Source organism: Branchiostoma floridae, chromosome 19 (genome assembly GCF_000003815.2).
Source record: "Branchiostoma floridae strain S238N-H82 chromosome 19, Bfl_VNyyK, whole genome shotgun sequence".
Classification (NCBI taxonomy): domain Eukaryota; kingdom Metazoa; phylum Chordata; class Leptocardii; order Amphioxiformes; family Branchiostomatidae; genus Branchiostoma; species Branchiostoma floridae.
Genome location: NC_049997.1, coordinates 4,161,549 through 4,180,985, shown reverse-complemented (window position 1 = coordinate 4,180,985; position 19,437 = coordinate 4,161,549). Strand labels below are relative to the sequence as shown.

Below are 19,437 nucleotides of genomic sequence, written 5' to 3'. Positions count from 1 at the left end.
CTGTTGACTGTGATTTCAGAGTTGTGTGTTTTAAAGGTTACAGGCAATGTGTAAGTTTGCGTTAGAAAATAAGCCAAGAATTCGTAGGTTTTCTGTCAATTTTGTGTCAGCGCATAGCAGAATCTACAAGAAAAAAAAATATATACAGTAAACCATTGTGCTTTGATGCAGACGTCTTGAATAATCATTACTTTTACTTACAATTGTGGAGAAGAGACTGTGATGTTCTTAAAGGAGTTTCTGACAAAGCCCAAGGGTGGTGGTTAGAATTTCGTTAACATAGTTTTTGTGTGATGAATATTTCGGTCAGTTTAAGCGCACGAAGGGATTTCTACATAATATTAAATGGACACTGTAGATTGTGTGGTTTTATGATCGTGTGTTTTAAAGGTTATAGGCTCAGTTTGTTTTTGAAAAATTTTGATGTCATTTTACATTGTCTCTGTCATTTTAGTGGTAGAAACAATAACAACCAAATGTCAAATGAAAATGTTGTGAATCATTGTGTCATGTGGAATAATCATTACTTTCACTTGTAGTGTACTTAACTAGACCAGAGAGAAGATGTTCTTAAAAAGTTTTTGACAAAGTCCTCTGGTACTGCATGGGTGGGATTCCGTTTAAGTAGTTTCTTTGTGATGAATGTTTCGGCCAGTTGAAATGCAAAAAGAGCTGCCTGATTTCAGGATCGCCTGTTTGTAAGATTAAAGGCAAATGTTCAGTTTGCTTGAGAAAATTAGCCATGATATTTTAGTTTGTCGCGGTCATTTTAGTGTTAGAAAAACTAAATGTCAACTGAAATTGATGTGCTTTAAATACTGATGTCGTGAATAAATGATTTCACTTGGAATGAAATCTAACTATTATGTCTTTTTTCCTTTTTGTGTTAAAAGACACTAGGAGTCGACTTAAAATGCTGCGAACCATTCTGCTTGAAATGCGTGTCTTGAATAACTACTTTCACTAAAAATAATCTGCGCTTAAGTAAAAGATGCAAGACAAGAGAGAAAACCTTGAGGAGTATTTGGTACAATAAGCACAATAAAACTTAACGTAGACTTTTCTGAAAAAGGGCTATGGTAACTAGAATTTGGCTTGTCCACTTATGCATGTAATATGTGGGGTATATATAGGAACTTTTTCAGCTAAATGTTACAGAATCTAAATAATTCAAAATGCAGCCAATTACACAATTTTTTCTACAGCAAAATTTAATTTGTTGTCCTTGCGAAAATAAAATATCTGGTAGTAAATTTGCAATTGCACAACATGTGATCAATGGAATATGTAGTTTGTATGTTCAGACCACCTTAATTAGGATAATAAAGAGCAATTAAGGGGAAAATTACCAATTTCCATCCATACATAGGCGATGCCTGTAATAAATTTCACAACTTTCCCATTTACCAAAGACGTTTCCTCAAATTATTATTTTCAGACAATTTTGTAGCAACGTAATAGAACAACGTAAGAGTACAATGCATATTCAGACACCTCTTGTTCCAAACCAAGAGAACAAGTCCACGTGTAGGCAATTTCACATTGTGCCTTTAAAATAAAATATTGTCACTTGAGTTTGCCATCCTATGTGTGTACATTTATCCAAAAAATTAAATCATAACAATATGTTCCTTAAACACATTATGATATGATAATAAAATTGCATACCAAGGCAAGCCCACACGTCAAACACACGGGTTTTCAGATTTATTTTTTAATCATAACTACATATTTCTATAATGTTTTTCATACATCAGAACATATGGACAGTTCCACTTTTAAGCTACCATCACTTAGAATGATATTAATTTATTAATTTTGGTAAACAGATGAAAATGCATTAACCAGTTACAAAAATTCATGTAGGATCTGCCATACAGAATCTTGTAATATTGTTGCTACAAAAATAATAATCATTACAAATTTCAAAACAATACAAGATTGAGTCTCCAAGGTTACTCTTAGATTACTAAACAATTACTTGAAACATTGATTCACAAGCATTCACTAATTTCTTAATTGTTTTGTTGCATCTACATCAAAAAAGAGGTACTTGGTAGAAATTTCTTACTCCATATCTGTCCACAGATTGAATAAAATGCAATTAATGACAGTCAAATGAGTCAGAATGAGGATGACATATATTAGCTTGACTGCAACTTTGCACACCAATGCTGATACTGTATACTCTCTTTATATAAAGATTAGCGTAGAAATAATAACACAAGCTCAGGGAAATAATAGTATGCAAACTATCATATTTCAAATGATAATACAAATATCAACATAAAAAGATAAACCACTTAAAGTCAAGTAAATTTTGATATAATATCTACAGAAAAGCAACAGAAAATGAACTGTCAGCATAAATAACATTAATAATGATCTATAATTCAAAACCTGTATAACATAGAAGAGCCGACAGAAAATAGCAACAAAAAAAGCAAAATAATACAAAATATAATCTGTCTTTCCACTGCTAAAACCACACTTGTCACTAAATATACTAAAAAACTACTAAAATACTATAAGTATCAGCTATAGTTTAATATACATAAATATCTGTACTTCTCAAGTACTAAAATAACCAAATGAATGGCAGACAGTATCATCAAGAAGATACTACACTTAAAACAGGGCATATCAACTTGTTGGAGTCCATAGTCATCAAATTATAAATGTTGAAGGATACTGACAATATTATATCTTTTAACAACACCAATTAGATATAGTTTGAAGTAGATTGAAGCTACCAACAATATGGGTTTCTAATCTGAGATATCATAATTTGTAGCTGACAATGCATCAGAGTTAGTAAAGAAGGTGTCAAAATATACTTATAATTATAATTATGATAAGCAGACATACATGTTCATCAGGTGTGTAAAAAAGGTTTTTGGAACATAATTAGAGCTGACAGTACATAGAATTGTGTGTTTTTATGCACGGGGAGGGTTTGTACAATCATTCTCTTAAGAACTCTAGTTGACAACATAACTTTATCAATTGTGATTTGGTCTCAAATTCCACATAACAAATATAAAAACAATTTATAATGTAATGAAAATTAAAAGGCTGTAAGTTTTTGGTTCGAGAAAATTTTACTGAGGGAAATATTCAAATAACAAGCTAATTACAAAAGCAGAATAAGTGTTTTAGATGCCACCCTTATAACTTAATAGATTCAATGAATCATAAACCCCAGGATCCAAAAATTGACATTAAAAAATCTTAACCATGATTTTGAGAAGCTGTGATGACTAATAATACTTCTGAATATTGACTTTGTGAAAGAAATATCAAATTTTCAATGCTTTTTACTATAATACATGTACTATGCATTTGCAACAAATTGAGTGTTAAGTGAGGTAGTTAAAAAGCCTCTAAAAATACCTTGTAGCTCGATGTAGCATACACATTTTGTATACAGCTAGGCATCCCAAATGGGATTTTGGTAAAAGCTTTTAAAAACATTCAAAGGCACTGTTGGATTCTAAACGTTGAGGTGAGAACTAAGAGTTAAAAGCCTGGGTACCATCGATCCGGAAAGTAGTTCGCTCTGGTGTTCATTATATACTATATACAACTTCTCTGCTGTTCTGTCTGGGAACCCTGACCATCTTAATGTCTGGAATCATCCAGATTTTGGACGCTGATTGGTCCCCATATATGAGCAAATCGTGTAATGGATTCAAGCGCTCATTCAAACCGGTGTTCAAACACTGCACAAGCCCTCCTTCTGCTTGCGGGAGGGCTGTTGTCATCGAACGAGTGCTCTAGAACCCATTCCTTAATTCTCTCATTAACTGACGCTAGCACCAAACAGTTTGAATGTGCAGGTCTCCAGACGGATAGCAGAAGCGAACATAGGAGCGAACTATTATCCAGATGGTACCCAGGCTAAGACCTAAGTGCTCTTCTATACAAAACTCTCCTGAAGTGAAGAACAGATGAGGTAGGAGTCGATGAGTCTTGGTTGGACCAGTTGGATGAGATCTTCCTGAGAAAATTCATCCTCGCCACAGACACTGGCCAGCTTACGGAGGGTGGCCTGGAAAATAATAACATATTAGTACAGCAGACACTGGCCAGCTTACGGAGGGTGGCCTGGAAAATGATAACATATTAGCACAGCAGACACTGGCCAGCTTACGGAGGGTGGCCTGGAAAATGATAACATATTAGCACAGCAAACACTGGCCAGCTTACGGAGGGTGGCCTGGAAAATAATAACATATTAGTACAGCAGACACTGGCCAGCTTACGGAGGGTGGCCTGGAAAATGATAACATATTAGCACAGCAAACACTGGCCAGCTTACGGAGGGTGGCCTAGAAAATAATGATTAACATATTAGTACAGCAGACACTGGCCAGCTTACGGAGGGTGGCCTGGAAAATAATAACATATTAGTACAGCAGACACTGGCCAGCTTACGGAGGGTGGCCTGGAAAATGATAACATATTAGTACAGCAAACACTGGCCAGCTTACGGAGGGTGGCCTGGAAAATAATAACATATTAGTACAGCAGACACTGGCCAGCTTACGGAGGGTGGCCTGGAAAATATGACAACATCATCAACATGTTGAACAAGCCAGTGGCTGCATCAACTGCATTCACCAAAAGGCAGTTGCCAGACAACAGAGACTCAGGTTCAATGGCCAAGTGGGTAGAGTGTTTGCCTTGCATTCTGTAGGTCGTGAGTTCGATCCCGTCAGAGTCATACCAAAGACTTTAAAAATGTTACATGCTGCTTTCTCTGCTTAGCACTTAGCACTAATGAGGAATTGGGGTATGGGAGTTAAACACATATCACTACTATAAAGGTTAATAAAAAAGAACCCCCTGCAGCAGTAGAAATAAAGGGGGTATGGTTACTTACAATAATATAGTAAAATCTAAGAGCCATTAAGGTTTTAAAAACTTTAACCTAAAATTATCTTTGCCTGCTAAGTGTTACTTCAATGTAAGATATTAACAGTTTAGAAGTTAAAGGAGATTATACTTAAAGAAACAAAGAAAACTGACCAGGCAGGCTACTAGAACTGAGTCACTGTAGTTTCTCTCCTTTGGCTTTCTGCATAGTTCCACTAGTCTCTGTAAACCTGTGGCAACAACAGAAAATCGTAAAACTTCATTAAGAAAACCTGAAAAATCAGTACTGTCATTGATAACTGCTAAGGGTATTTAACTCTCAAAATACCATGGTTACAATCACCATAGGCTATTGAACAAACTGGATGTGGTACACTTTGTCAAGCAGGCTGTGGCAGAGCCAACTACACATAGAAACAGGGATCTAAGGCAGTTTTATCCATTATAAAGGACTGTCAATATTGGAGGAGTATTGTCATATACAAGAAAATAGGTACCCAAAGAATGCCCTCAGCTTGCAAGCAGGCCCTTGCTAACACAATGTAACATGCACTGCATTTAAATAATAGTTACACAAATCTGCTTAACACATGTACTTTAAATTTTCATAAAGTAAAAGGCTTTGGAAAACTGCACAAAATTTCGTATAACATTCACATATCAGGTAGTAATTAATTGGCTGAAAAAATTTTCTTTTAAACAATTCTGTTGGACAGTAGTCATGCAAAATAAAATCATAGAGACTATCAAACTTTGTATCATGAATTCATGGTTGCATGTATAAGTGCAAAAACAATACATCTCTTACAAGGAAAGTTAAAAGACTTTTGTCTTATGGTAGTGCCACTGGCCTTGTTCTTTTCCACAGTTGCATGTACACTGTCTTGAAATACGAGGGGCATTCAATAAGTAATAACTCTGACTCATTTCCCATAGCAGGAGATTAATGAAACTTGGCACAGTTATTAGTCTTTCTCTTCATAGGAACCACCCAGAGTTATGCATTTCTCCTATCGTTTGATGTAGCTCTGGACACCGTTTTTGTAGGACACCCCAGGTTGGTCCTCCAACAGATGCCTCATCAATGGCAGAAGAGGAACTACCAGGTCTGGGAGCTGTTTCCACAGACTTCCGGCCATGTTTGAATTCAGGATGCCAGCGTTTTACAAGGTCATATGATGGGGCATCATCACCATAAGTTTCTTTCATTTCATCCAAAGTCTCCTTTGGTGTGCGTCCTTTCAAATACAAAAACCGGATCACTGCGCGACACTCAACTGGCTCCATTTCACACCTGGTCCATTTCACACCTAACTCAGTTTAAACACCAGTAAATCAGAAACCACAATTAGTTCAGAGATTTTTTTTGCAACATAAACTATAGAGATATGAATCATTACACATGCAAAATTTCCTCTAGATCAGACAACTGGAAGTGGGTCAGAGTTATTACTTATTGAACGCCCCTCGTACGGCGGTTATACCGGCTATACAGATACAGACAGATACAGATGTCACAAATTCAAAGCTGACAAACAAGACTTCCAAAACAAATCCCCACCTTTGAGTTGCTTGACCACTCCGGCCGTAATGACGTCCTTACACAGTCTGGCCAGAGCTATTGCCGCCTTCTGCTGGACCCTCTCGCAGGCCACCCGCTCTGTCTGCTTGTTGTAGGGCGGCTTCTCGTGTAGGCAGCCCACCAACACTGTCAGTCCATTGCACTGGATGATATCCTCCCGACACTGCTCTAACATGGCCACGTTCGCTAACACTGTACACAACTGGAGACAAACATACAAATTCCGTTGTAAGTTAGACATCCAGGTAATAACGCCAAAAAGTAGTAACTCAAGCAACTGGATATAGTTTTGGAAATGGTCAGACATTTCAACAGTACTATCCAGTAGTTTTTATCAGTGACACTGAAGAGATATGTGTTGGAGAGGGTTCATAGTTTAGGATAAACCCGTTCTTCAACTAGATGACACTTTTAATTTTTTACATTATCAATTCACAGCTAGGATATATGAACCGTCTCCAACAAAATCTCTTCAGTGTCACTGATGAAAACTACTGAATAGTTACTGTAGTTGAAACGTCTGACCTGCATTAATAGAGGTAGGATCCTACACATGTGCATCTAACTAATATTAATAGTATATTGACACAACAAAATGTACAGTGACTTTTGTATGGTCTATAAACTGCAAAAAAGAGGAAATGAATTGGATACATGATAAATCTTAAAAACTCTACTAACTAAACAGTATACTATTAGGCTATTAGCATTAAGCTCCATACAATCAGGGCATGGGGCTAGACATGAGTGTCACTATCTTTTCTAATCATAAAGCAAAAGAAAAAGATGACGAAGAAAAGGTGATATAGAGATGAAACTTCAACAATAAAATCAAAGCGTCTTGAGAAACAGTTAGTTACCTGATCCTTGATGAAGATGGAGGAGACTTTAAGACGTACGGAGGAGGTTATAAGGACCCGAGCCACCTGGTACCTGGCCAGGAACTCTGATGCCATGGAGTCTAAGAAGGTGATGTTAGCGATGGCTGCTGATCCCAGGAGGAACACCTCAGGGGAGGATGCTGTTTCACATAAACCTGGGGAGGGGGGTACAAAACAAAAATTGAATGTCTGTATTATAGTTAAACGCATGGCCGTAACCTGCGGAATTCACAAACACTGACAGTACCTACCTTCCGCACTACAAGATTCCGCAACAGTCCGGTACCATCAATGCTAAGGCTAATCTCAACGAGAAAAAATGACAATGTTTATGAACTGTAAACTATGTATGTTTTGATTCATGTTAAATGAACTATCCACTTAAACAGCAATACTCTCCGAGATCATTTGTTTTAAAGTGCAATCACATGCTAGAAATTGATTGTGTACGTTAATTATATTAAGTAAGCAGAGATTTTAATGTACAACAAGTCATAATTCAGCCCCTGGCTGCCAGTACTTTGTTTTACTAATAAACCATTTTTGATTGATTGATTGATTGATTAAATCTGCTCCAAAGGACCACAGAAAAAAACAAGGAAAAGTGGCCTGTGTGTCCTTTTTCCATTCAGTGAAAACAAATCCATCCTCCTATGCAGGGACATCCAACAGCAAAGCCGCCTGTCTGGATGTACCCTGCTTTCTCAACCGTCACTCTTAGTTCCTGACCGCCCTGCTTATGAATATTGATGAGCTTACCCTTATATATGGGCCCTTTTGAAAGCTAAAAACCTATTCTCTGATTGGCTCACAGCTGGTTTGGGGGGATATCCACAGGAACTATGAGTGACGGTTGAAAGAGCAGGGTACATCCAGACAGGCGGTTTTCACTGTTGGATGTACCTGCATAGGACGATAAAGCAAATCATGTTTCCAAAAAAAATTCTTACCTATGAGCCCCCTGAGTAAGTCCTCCATGTTTTCTATAAATCCTGACACATGTCTGTAGTGGTCAAGCATGGGGGAGGTGATCTGTGCCAGGACTCCGGCCACCTCTGTCCTGGTCGCCTCAGTGGTCAGCGGGTCACACAGGATGTCCGTCAGGCACCCCACACCATCAACCTGAAGGACAACATCACAATATGTTTGAAAAATCAAATAGCAATAAGTCTGTTACTGTAAAAACCCTTTCTACCAACTTGAAGTTGAATGTTATATTGTATAGTCTGGACTATACTTAAGTCTTTACTTTACTATGTACTGAACTATACTGTGTGCAACAAATGAGACATTGTCGGAAAACCTTGTATTAGGAAAACCTAGGAAAAAAAATATTGTGTTTCCTGTTTCCCTACCTTCCCTAGAAAAACCTGCCGACCCTAGACTTTTTTTTGGGTGGGCAGAGGAGTCACAAAGCTTCCAGTTAGAATTTTTGTTCAGCCTGCTTCCTATTGAAGTAAAAACAGTCTGCTTGTCCTATCTAATGAAGGATTAATGTATCCATTGTGCACAAAATCAAAGTTTGACATTGAAAGACAAGTGTCCTCATGCATTTCAGTTTCCTTTGTTCAACTGTATTGTTACAGTAATATGTATTCACTAGATTTTTGGCTAGCCTAAAAAAAATTAAAAAAAAAAAAGATATCCCCTACCTACCGACCCTAATTTTTTCAGGACTGAAACAGGAAACACAACATTTTTTTTCCTAGGCCTTACAAGAAAATGTTAGTAGGGATCTAGCGAGCATGAAATTTCTGTCTGTCATCTCAAGTCTCATTGACAGAAGTTCCTGTAATTTTTTGGAAGGAGATCACTCCATAAAATATTGTATGAGCCCAGAGTTGTTTTTTTTTATCACCATCCCAGTTTATTTCCAAGTTCTTTGCAGTGCTTCAAGTGGAAGTCGGGTGTATGAAAGAAACCGGCAGCTGCTGAAATTAAGATACGTAATAGTATTACAATTGCACTGCATGCTTTAGGCACTTTATAAATGAATGTATTAGGCACTACACTAACAGTCATACCTTTTCCACCTCAGCTATGGCTTCAGGAACAGAGCACAAGGTGGCCACAGCTCTCAGGGCCTGAGACTTCACAAAGTTGGCAGTGTCTTGTCTACAGATGGTGAACAGGGCTCGAACACCACCCTCCTATGGGACGAAATAGATATTGTATAGTGTGTGTGTGTGTGGGGGGGGATGTATAGAAGATTAAATCAGACTAGACATTGTATATATCAATTGTATTTTCTAACGATACAGAAAATAGCTGCAAGCCAGAAAATTGAGTGAACCTAAAAAAATTGGTGATTCTCTGATTACCCTACAGCTGCTTAGTGGCCACGCCCACAAACATGCATGTACATTACAAGTCATGTCAAGTCAAGTTTATTGCGCAATGATTGTAACAGGTACAATGTATGGCAAATAACGTATTATTAATAACTACAAACTATCTACAACAGTCTACAACAGTGTACTAATCTAACATAACAGAAAATATGGCGGCATAGTGTATTTCACATTGTTAGAACACTACATGACTGTCTAATATGGTGAGGCCCTGTGCAGAATAAAACTGTAACATTTTTAAATTATATACAGTCAAACCTGTATAAGGGGCCACCTCTACAGAGGGGCCACCTGTCCATAGTGGCCACTTTTTGTTGGTCCCTTGGGTATTTTATCTACAAGTTGCCACCTCTATACAGAGGCCACCTGTCTATAGTGGCCACATTTGTCCGGTCCCTTGAGTGGCCGCTATAGACAGGTTTGACTGTAACTTGAAGAGGGTTATAGATAATTAGCTGAGATGAAACAAGACACACCATGTATTGGACAAAAGATATACTGTACAACAAAAGCTCTGCTGCAGTACTTAGGTCTGCCACCAGGAGACCAAAAAACGACTTTTTCATGGAGGTAAGACTAGATGAATTCTACATGATGAAAGTTCCGTACCTTGACTATAAGGTGGCACATCTGTGGTTCTCCCTGGGCCACGCCCACCAGACTGGTGATTGACGCCTTGATGCAGTAGGCACTGGGCGAGTCGGCCACGCCTTCAACTATGGTCTGTAGGCAGAAACATGTCCGACTTCAGCAAAGTGCAGTAAAAACTTATGCCAAATAACATAACTGTTATGCTACAAGAATATGATTTTTTTTTATTTTTATTTTTTTCAGATATCATCCATCTTCTGTCAGTGACACGGATGGAAGTTTGCTGTTAACCGCCGCACAAGAGATCTTTTCAGTGTCACTATCCAGGGCTCGAAATACTTTTTTCTGCATACCTGTACTGGTGCAGGTACCATTGAAGATTACCTGCACCGGACAAAGTTTACCTGCTCCACTGAATTTAGGAACTATGGATCATATTGAAATTGTTCAGGAACCATTTGCTATTTTTTTCTGTTTTCTGTTTCTGTACTTCATAGGTGGCAACATTCAACACAGCTAATAACAATCCAGATACACCTACATCATATGACATTTATGTATAAAACCCAGTGCAGGTTTGGTTTGGTGCAGGTAGACACAAGAAATACCTGCACAGCTCCAGTTTTACCTGCACTAACCTGTATATGCAGGTGGTATTTCGAGCCCTGCGATCTGATTGCTTGATAGCTAAAACAAACACAATTAGTGTTTTGGAACAATTATATATGTGGGTGTAAACTCTAAGCAGCTGTCAGCCAATCAGAGAACTGCATGAGTTCATTTAAAGAAAACCTTTTGTAGGAGAATCTCTGATTGGCTGACAATGTTTAGCAGTACAATTTCATATGCTTTGGATCTTCTTATAAAATTTATTCTGAATTCATGATGAATGATATTGAATTGACACTGACCCTGACTTCATGTGCCAGGACCTTGTCTATGAGTCGTGTGAAGGCCTGCCCCAGGCACGTGAGAGAGTGTACCATGGGCAGCTTCTGGGGCTTCTCTCCATTGATTTCTCCAATACTGGAACAACAAAGTGAAACAGCATTCAACAGACATGAAGAAGAAATTGAACATCTCCAGCAGAATATTTTGATAAGTCCTTCCTGCAAAAGATGGTGCACAGCGCAGTGCCCATCTCTATTTTAATAGCCCTTGGGCCATACAACAGTTGTGCAATCACTACAGCACTGGCACGCAGTGGTGTCTGTGTTCAAGTACCATACTCTTTGAAATTCTCAAAATTTAATGCTGAGTGCAAATCAGAAAGAGCAGCATGTACCATTTTTAAAGTCTTTGAAATGACTCAGCCAGGGATCAAACTTATGACATACCAACTGCAAGGCAACACTCTACCCACTAGCCAATTGCAGTCTAGTATTTTCTATAACAGTTTTTGTGAAATTCTTGACAAAATACAACAAAACCAATTGTCCATTTCAAACATTATGCTGTGATGATGATGATTTGATATTGAATACAACCTACAGAATGATATAATCAAACATAGTTATTAATTGTCAGTTTCCAAACTTTTTGTGCCTGTGTACTTGCTGATATACATAAAGGTCACTTAAACAGTGCATACTTTTACTTGCCTGACATTACGTGCATGACTTCTAAACTAGCTGGTATTACTAGAATGTGAATGTGTATGTAAATGTCTTCTCTAAACTTTTCCCCAAATTTCTATAGAAGGTCAACCATAGAAGTGTTAACCTTTAGGCAAAAAGAATGCATCCCTTTAATGTGAGAACCCAGAAAAGTCCTGGTTTTGTGTAAAAGACAATTATTCTTCTCTACATTGTGCTTTAAGTAGCCAGATGCCTTTTAAATCAAACCCATACATTCAAAAAGAATGCAACAGACACAATGGTAATAGATTTTAGCTTTACAAAATGCTGTCAACAATGTTTTAAGAATAACTCAGGTTTTGAATGCCATTGAATAATAGCCTGTAAATATCACTGTCCAGCATGCTTTTTTGTATCATTGTATTGTATATTGTATTGTGTGGCAAGGTTTTCTGTGGGTGTGGCATACAATTGGAAAAATGACTATCAACTGTCATCTACTTTGCTCTAAAACTTGTTATCTTCTTGGACCTGTAAGACCCAAAACACGTGAACGTCTGCCGGTATAATCTGTTCCTTTTTGAATCAGTCCAACATTGGGTCCACTGATTCTTTTTCAGCTTTGTTTTTTCTGGACTGGTTCAACAAGAAAAACGAGTTTATTCCGGTATACAATATACTGGTACCCTGACCCCCAAGTCTAGTCTGTGTAACACAAACTCACGCTATCCAGGGCTGTAACCAGCCCCTCCCCATGGAGTGGGCCGGCAGATGTTGGGCGGGCTGCTGTAAGCGAGATTTAATCAGGCTACCCCAAACCCATGCCCTTACCTTTCGACATGTTTGATGAGCTGTGCACACTCCTCCATGACCACCTGTTGTTGTTGGAACACGTCGATGTCCAGGTTGGGACTGTGGGCGCTGATGTCATGTAGGAGGGACCGGATCGTGCACGTTATTCTCAGGGCATTGCTGTGGACTTTCTTCCACCGCTCCTTGTCCAGTTTACTGTGTAAAATGAAATAAAACTGCATTAAAACCAAATTGACTAAATGTATTCATTTTACAGATTTTTTCTACCGATATCACAATGTCATTATTTGTTTTTATTTATGAGTTTTATGTACTTATCAACCTGAAAGTACAATGTACACATGATAATGAAAGGGTGTGGGAGGGGGGTAGTATGGCAAAATACTTCCTGATTTTTAACAGTTACTGTACTTAAAATTTATGTTCATGGTTTTCACGGTGATGCCTGTACCGTGAACTTATCATTACCGATAACAAATAATTTGCCGACTCTTTTCACACACACCTGCCACCACTGTGAACATTAGTTCCATGAACAAGTTCAAGTTTCTCAGGCCGTGAAAGCTTGATACCAATGATTGAAGACAATTGTGAATTACAGTATTAAGCTCATCTAGAGATAAATTTTAATTGAATAGGTCTCTGTGAAGGAAACAAATTAAAATAGAAATAACATGAATATTATTTTCTTTGCCGGCTAGTAAAAAGCTAGTAAAATCCTACAAGTCTTTCATGTCCCTGGCTCGAAATACCACCTGCATATGCAGGTTAGTGCAGGTAAAATTGGAGCTGTGCAGGTATGCATATTTCTGATGTCTACCTGCACCTAACCTGCACTGGTCCATGTTCTGGGTTTTATACATTCCTATGATGATGTAGCTGTATATGAATTGTTATCATCTGCAATGACTTTTACTATCTCTAAAGTATACATTCAAGCAAAAACAGCAATTGTTCCTGAACGATTTTAGTACCATCCATACTTCCTAAACTCAGAGTGGTACAGGTAAAACTTGTCTGGTGCAGGTGATTTGCAATGTTACCTGCACCGGTGCAGGTATGCAGAAAAACGTATTTTGAGCCCTGCAAGTGCAGCTACATGTACATGTATCTCGGAAAATGAATTTCACACACTGATGCTTTGTTAAAAAAAAAATTTCGCCAGGTAACTTTCACAACTGGTGGCAAAATTATGTTATACATCTGCTGTAAAATATTCCCTGATTATAACTCTTACAGTCAGAATTGATTGTCACAGAAAATGCCAGACAAGTTGTGGTGCTCATTTGCATGTGAAATGGACGATGACTCTTGACCGGTGCCTGGAGCACACTTGACTGGAAACGCTTCTAACGTTACCAGACATCCTATTCACAGGTAAACTCACGATGACAGACATACAAAATAGGGGTGGCAATCTACATTTTGTGTACATGTACATAAGGCATCAAGTGCATCTTGAAAAACGGCTTAGGCCGAAGATGTACCAAGGTTGAATTAAGGTTGAAAAAAAAATGTTTTTCTAAATGAATGCCGGCAATTTTTTTGTTAAATTTTCATACAAAATCTAGTCTTGATTGCAACTAAACAGTGCTCTAAAAAAGTCTGGTAATTCTAAACATTCTGTCATTCTGGAGAAGGAAGTGCACACCCCTCCTTCACTACAAAATTTAGCCATGTGCAACCTTGGCAAATGCCTATTTGCCTGCTCATCTGTCTAAACGTTCGACAGGAGAATCCAACACAAACACATCATTCTGAGTCCAGTGGTTTAACTGCATGTAAGTGATTCTGATTAGAGTTTGAATCATGCTGTTATTCGCTCATAAAACATGAATGCTACTTGTAACCCTCTGTTTGTTGTACTGGCTAAAGGAGCTAGTACTTATTGATTAATACTTAACCTACATGTAGCATTTGTTTTCTGTCATGACCTGAGTGACAGATTAGCTCTTTAGTGAGCTTCACTATAGGTATAGTATATCATATATAGTATACAATCACTTTGAAGTCACAACTTTCCTTCTAGCAGAAGTCCTACTGAAAGAGCAAAAACCATGAGAATTTCAAGATCTACAGTAAATTACATTTGTACTGTACAGTACTGTACTAAGAGTACTTACTGAAATAATTTGGCACACTCTGCTGTGATGATATGAGCCCTTTTCCTCACCATCTTAATGTGTTCTGGGGAAAGATAACAAAGATATAAGCAACGCGACTGAGTTTTCATTCAAAGAAAAAAAATTCGGAACTGCAGCTGTAAGAATTTCTAGCTGAATTCCTTATAAATACCAAGAAATAAACATATTAAGAAACTTTTCATTCCGACGGCATTCCGACTCAATACGCCTCTAGAGATCTCATGTGAACATGGTATAAGGTCCATTTCTTATTTCCGCTCAAATGTGGTCAAAGTTTTGCAAATTTTCAGCTCCAGCTACACACACACACAAACACACACGCGTGCACGCACACACACACACACACAAACACACACAAGCACAAACCACACACAAACAGAAATACTTTATATATCAGGCTAACTTTTTCATAAAAAAGAAAACTAACTAAGTAAGATTTCAGTACCTTTGGTATTTCTAACAGGAGAAGGTAGACTTTCCCCATCCTCTGGTTGTATAGTCTTGCCCTGTAACACTGTCATACACTCTGTCTCTGTCATCCAGCGTAGGTCCTCCAACCACTGTCTCACTGAGTCAATGTCTGTTAGCACTGGGGTACTGCAGGATAAACAAACTTTAAGGATTATGATATCATTATTATTATCATAACGATTATGATTATGATTGCGTGACCCTGGAGAGCCTTAATTATAAGTATTTGCATGGATTTAATGAGAATCTTATGAAGGCAAACCGGGGCCCGACCAAGTTACATTGGGAGAACTGAAGGCATGTTTTTTAATGTCTCTACCTGTGATGTTTCTAGTTCAAGGCATTGAATGGATTGGAGTTTTGCATAAAATCACATACTATTAAGCTATGTGTGCTTCACAGAGATTTGTGCCTATCACGTATATGTGTAAGATTCGTACCTTTTTATGAAATGTATGTTTTTGCATTATGATAGTGACTAAAGTATATGCATTTTTTCCTAGAATTTTCAATCATAAAAGCCAAGAAAATACTTCAAATATATGCCCTTAGCCTGTGATCAACCTGTGAGGTATGGTATTTCATTGTCATAATGAATAAAGAGACTCTTTTTGTTTCTTCAAATAAACGTACATTCAATTTTAACATGTTTTGTTAGTCTGTTGGTTTACAAAATACCACCAGTGATGTCATTCAAGGATTATGTCATACCGAATTATCGTTTCACACTTGATAATAATAATTAACTAACAAACAACAGAACCTTCTTTTTAGTGTCTAATTACTAGTATTTTATATACCAGATAATAGCACAAAAAAGCTACTAAATGTAGTGAAACTTGCCATAAATTCTCGATTGCACAAAATAAGTGCCACACAAAACATAGACAATGTTAATATGTTATTTGCAAAGTTCGACCTGTCCATATTTAGAGACAAGCCCCAAACAATGGCACATCCTCTTATCCCTGCTTATTAATGTTTACTCAAGCATGCAGACGTCAACAACCCGCCGTGTCGGTAAACATTCCGCCGTTACGCAAATTTGCGTGGCAAACGCGGACTCCCAGTGCTGAACACACAAACCGTGCGTGCGGGTGTCGGATATAGAGATACGACACAATATGTCAACACTTACCTTATCTTTGTATTGTCTGCATTGTTCATATAGGCTGGGAAGGTCATACCCTGGGGGGTAAGAGTACAGTTACTGTATTGATTACTGTGTTTAAAGGCAACCTAAGCAATATTACAGCGTTTAAAGTGGAAATACTCCGAATAAGTCAATCTGTATAATGTTTACATCTGCTGCACTGTATTCCTACATAAATTTTACATCTGATTCAGTATTTCATCATTTGAGCCGTTAAAAACGGCCCAGAGACAAGTCGCACGAGGATATTCCTTATAATATTATTGGAATGTCCCAAAATTATGAAAATGATTTCAGGCTGGCTTGGTCTGAAAACTTGTACTTTTTCTGTACTAGACACAAACTTCAAATACAGTTGTGAAACCTTATTTTCCCTCCTATATATACCATGAAACAAAACCCACAGTGTAAGTAAACACATTTACAGTAGCACAACCTCTATCTTGACCAGTCAGTGAAGGCTTAAGGAAGCTTCCTATCTGTCTTAAGATGCACCATGGCTGTCTAAACATGGTTGTGTGTTTGGCTGGTGTAACCATTTCTTATCTTACATTGGTGATCCAGGAATTTAGATTAAGTTCTTGCTAACTTGGGAATCTGGTAAATTCAATTCATGAACCTAACCTAGATGTTTACATTACATTACCAAGTAAACATGTACAGTTATCTCAATATATTGTAACACACCAGGTTTCTACTGAATAGTACAAGCTACATATTTGAACAGAATTATTTGATCCACTCATGATCACACAAAGAAGGACCCCTACTGTTTTCGATAAGTGTGGTGGTTACTTTCACATGCCTGAAGTGTGGCTCTCTTAATTAAACACAAGACTTGAACTTAATGTCATATCAGAGGAACATTCCTACTCCTAGCTGAAGCTAGGCACTCCTTTATGCCTCAGGGTTCTAGCCAGGATTTCATTTTAGCGTAGTGGGAATGGCATGGTACAGTACCGAAGTGACTAACCAGGAGATTGGTGTGGAAGGGGGGTCTTGGCCCCTCCACAGTGAGGTTTTGATAATGTAGAGTTAAAAGTTGGTACTCTGTTAACATCACAGTCAGTTTTGAATGGCATATCATCATTTTTCATTGTTTAGACATTGATTAGACATTGTTGAACAAGCAAAGCACCACTACACTAGTTAAAAATGAGCGTAGTGGCCCTTATTTTAGCGTAGTGGTCACAAATTTTAGCGTAGTGGCCCACTACGCTAAAATGCACTAGCTAGAACCCTGGCCTTAGTCTAGTGAAAAGTTTAGTGTTAATAATAGGTGCATTTCCTAAGCAGCGTTTGTGATTGAGATAATCAAACTCAGTGTCAGGGTAACCCGGTTGGACAAGTGCAGAAGCACGATTGTCCATGGCAAGTGTATGTGCTGATCGGGCAAGCACGATTTTTCCATGAGAGAGATTTTGGTATACTTTTCACAGTCATAGCATCAAGCATTGGTCAACACGGAAAAATAGAGCCAACAATAAAAGAATTCCAACAATGGAAATGAATTTATTTGGACAAGTGAAACGTTAGTTCGGGCAATTGTGTACTTGCGCAATTGCCTGATAGAGGACAAGTGAATTTTAGAAAACTTGTCCAACCCTGAGTTGTACTTTTATGCTCTGATTGTGAGACAAAAACCCTTAATACAAGGCCACAGTGACAGCTTTGACTTAAAAAACAAAAGGTACAAGATGTAAGAAAGGCAAGTACTTTACCTCGAGAACTTCCGCTATCTTCTGCTGCACGTTGGAGCCGGCCGTTGCAGCCATCCTGAGGTCCTGTGTCCGCCCTACCGTCTGGTGTAGTCCTACATGTTTGTGTGGTATGTCACACCGGCCGCTGGAATGGCAACATAGAGCATACATTTAGGGCCACTACAAATCAATATCTTGGTTCTCAGCAAGCCTTTTTCCAGTGTACATGTCTTTATTACATCATACCTGCGCCGTATTTATGTTAGATATCGATGTTCAGACTGGTCAATATTTTACCCTACTATCTAGTGTAGTCCCTACTAGTACATTTTTGTGTGGTATGTCACACCTGCCACTGGAATGGCAAAATAGAGCATACAATTAGGGCGACTACAAATCGTTTGTGTGTTTCTCGGCAAAGCTTTCTCTATTTGTCTTTCACACTCATTATTTGGAAGCCCATGCTGATCACTTTGGATGTTAAATCATGTGACTTTCAGCCAATTTGATGGACAGGGTAAAATTTTCTCTACATCATACCAAATGGAAATTCTCTGTCATTGGATGGAGGGGTGGGTCTTGGAGACAGCCCTTTCTACAAATCGTAAAAAAATCGGCCAGCTAGGACTTAAAATTCACTCCCTGTGTTAATTTGCCATGTGTGTGCACTAATTGTAGGTGCAAACGTTCTCACTGTGCTCTGTTTTTGCTTTGAATTATTCCTATATCCTAATTCTAGATCACAGAACCAGTAATTTGAATAATTTTGGCCTATAGCCTAGGTCAAAACTCTATAGGATGGAACAGATACAACAAAATTGATATAACACTTAGTCTCAAACTCTGTCCATAGCTTAAGCCCTTTTATAGTCACTCAGTCAAAAGTAGAATTTTGTGTATTAGTAATACTATTACATAGTATAGTCAGGAATTTAAAGAAAGAAAGGGTCGGACTTAAAGCTGGTTTAATTATACGAGTTGAGATTAATTACCCTTAATTAGGGAGCCCCACTGGGAAATCCAGTCTGACTACTTCATACCTTAAATAGCGAGATGCTGAGAGCCCATCTTAAGGGCATTCTTAAGAACATTCCCCCCAAACAAAAAAACAAATAGGGCCATCTACTTTAGTATAGACTTTAGCGTGTTGTTGATTTCGGCTTTCAAACAATAAATTTTCATAAATTCTGTGCGCAAAAGAATTTAATGATGAAATTTAGATTTTTCAGGCGCAGGAGGGGAGAAATTTTTGTCCATTCCGACAAGCAAATTCCCATGGATGGAATCTAGTGACAA

General features: G+C 38.1%; 1 protein-coding gene across 6 annotated transcripts in view; it reads right to left on the bottom strand.

Moving 5' to 3' along the window:
• Positions 1-1,694: 1,694 nt before the first annotated feature.
• LOC118406587 (protein inscuteable homolog) overlaps positions 1,695-19,437 on the bottom strand; it is a 30,585-nt gene continuing 12,842 nt past the window's right edge. For 4 of the 6 annotated variants that reach the window (XM_035806715.1, XM_035806716.1, XM_035806717.1 and 1 more), the window contains 13 exons: positions 18,163-18,286; positions 16,427-16,476; positions 15,263-15,414; positions 14,797-14,860; positions 12,692-12,868; positions 11,195-11,309; positions 10,302-10,415; positions 9,366-9,491; positions 8,292-8,463; positions 7,321-7,496; positions 6,440-6,662; positions 5,032-5,108; positions 1,695-4,051 (listed from right to left, as the gene is read on the bottom strand). In XM_035806715.1, coding sequence (XP_035662608.1) covers positions 3,920-4,051; positions 5,032-5,108; positions 6,440-6,662; positions 7,321-7,496; positions 8,292-8,463; positions 9,366-9,491; positions 10,302-10,415; positions 11,195-11,309; positions 12,692-12,868; positions 14,797-14,860; positions 15,263-15,414; positions 16,427-16,476; positions 18,163-18,216 — 1,632 coding nt within the window. In that variant the 5' untranslated portion in view covers positions 18,217-18,286 and the 3' untranslated portion in view covers positions 1,695-3,919. The other 2 variants (XM_035806719.1, XM_035806720.1) reach the window with 2 other exon arrangements.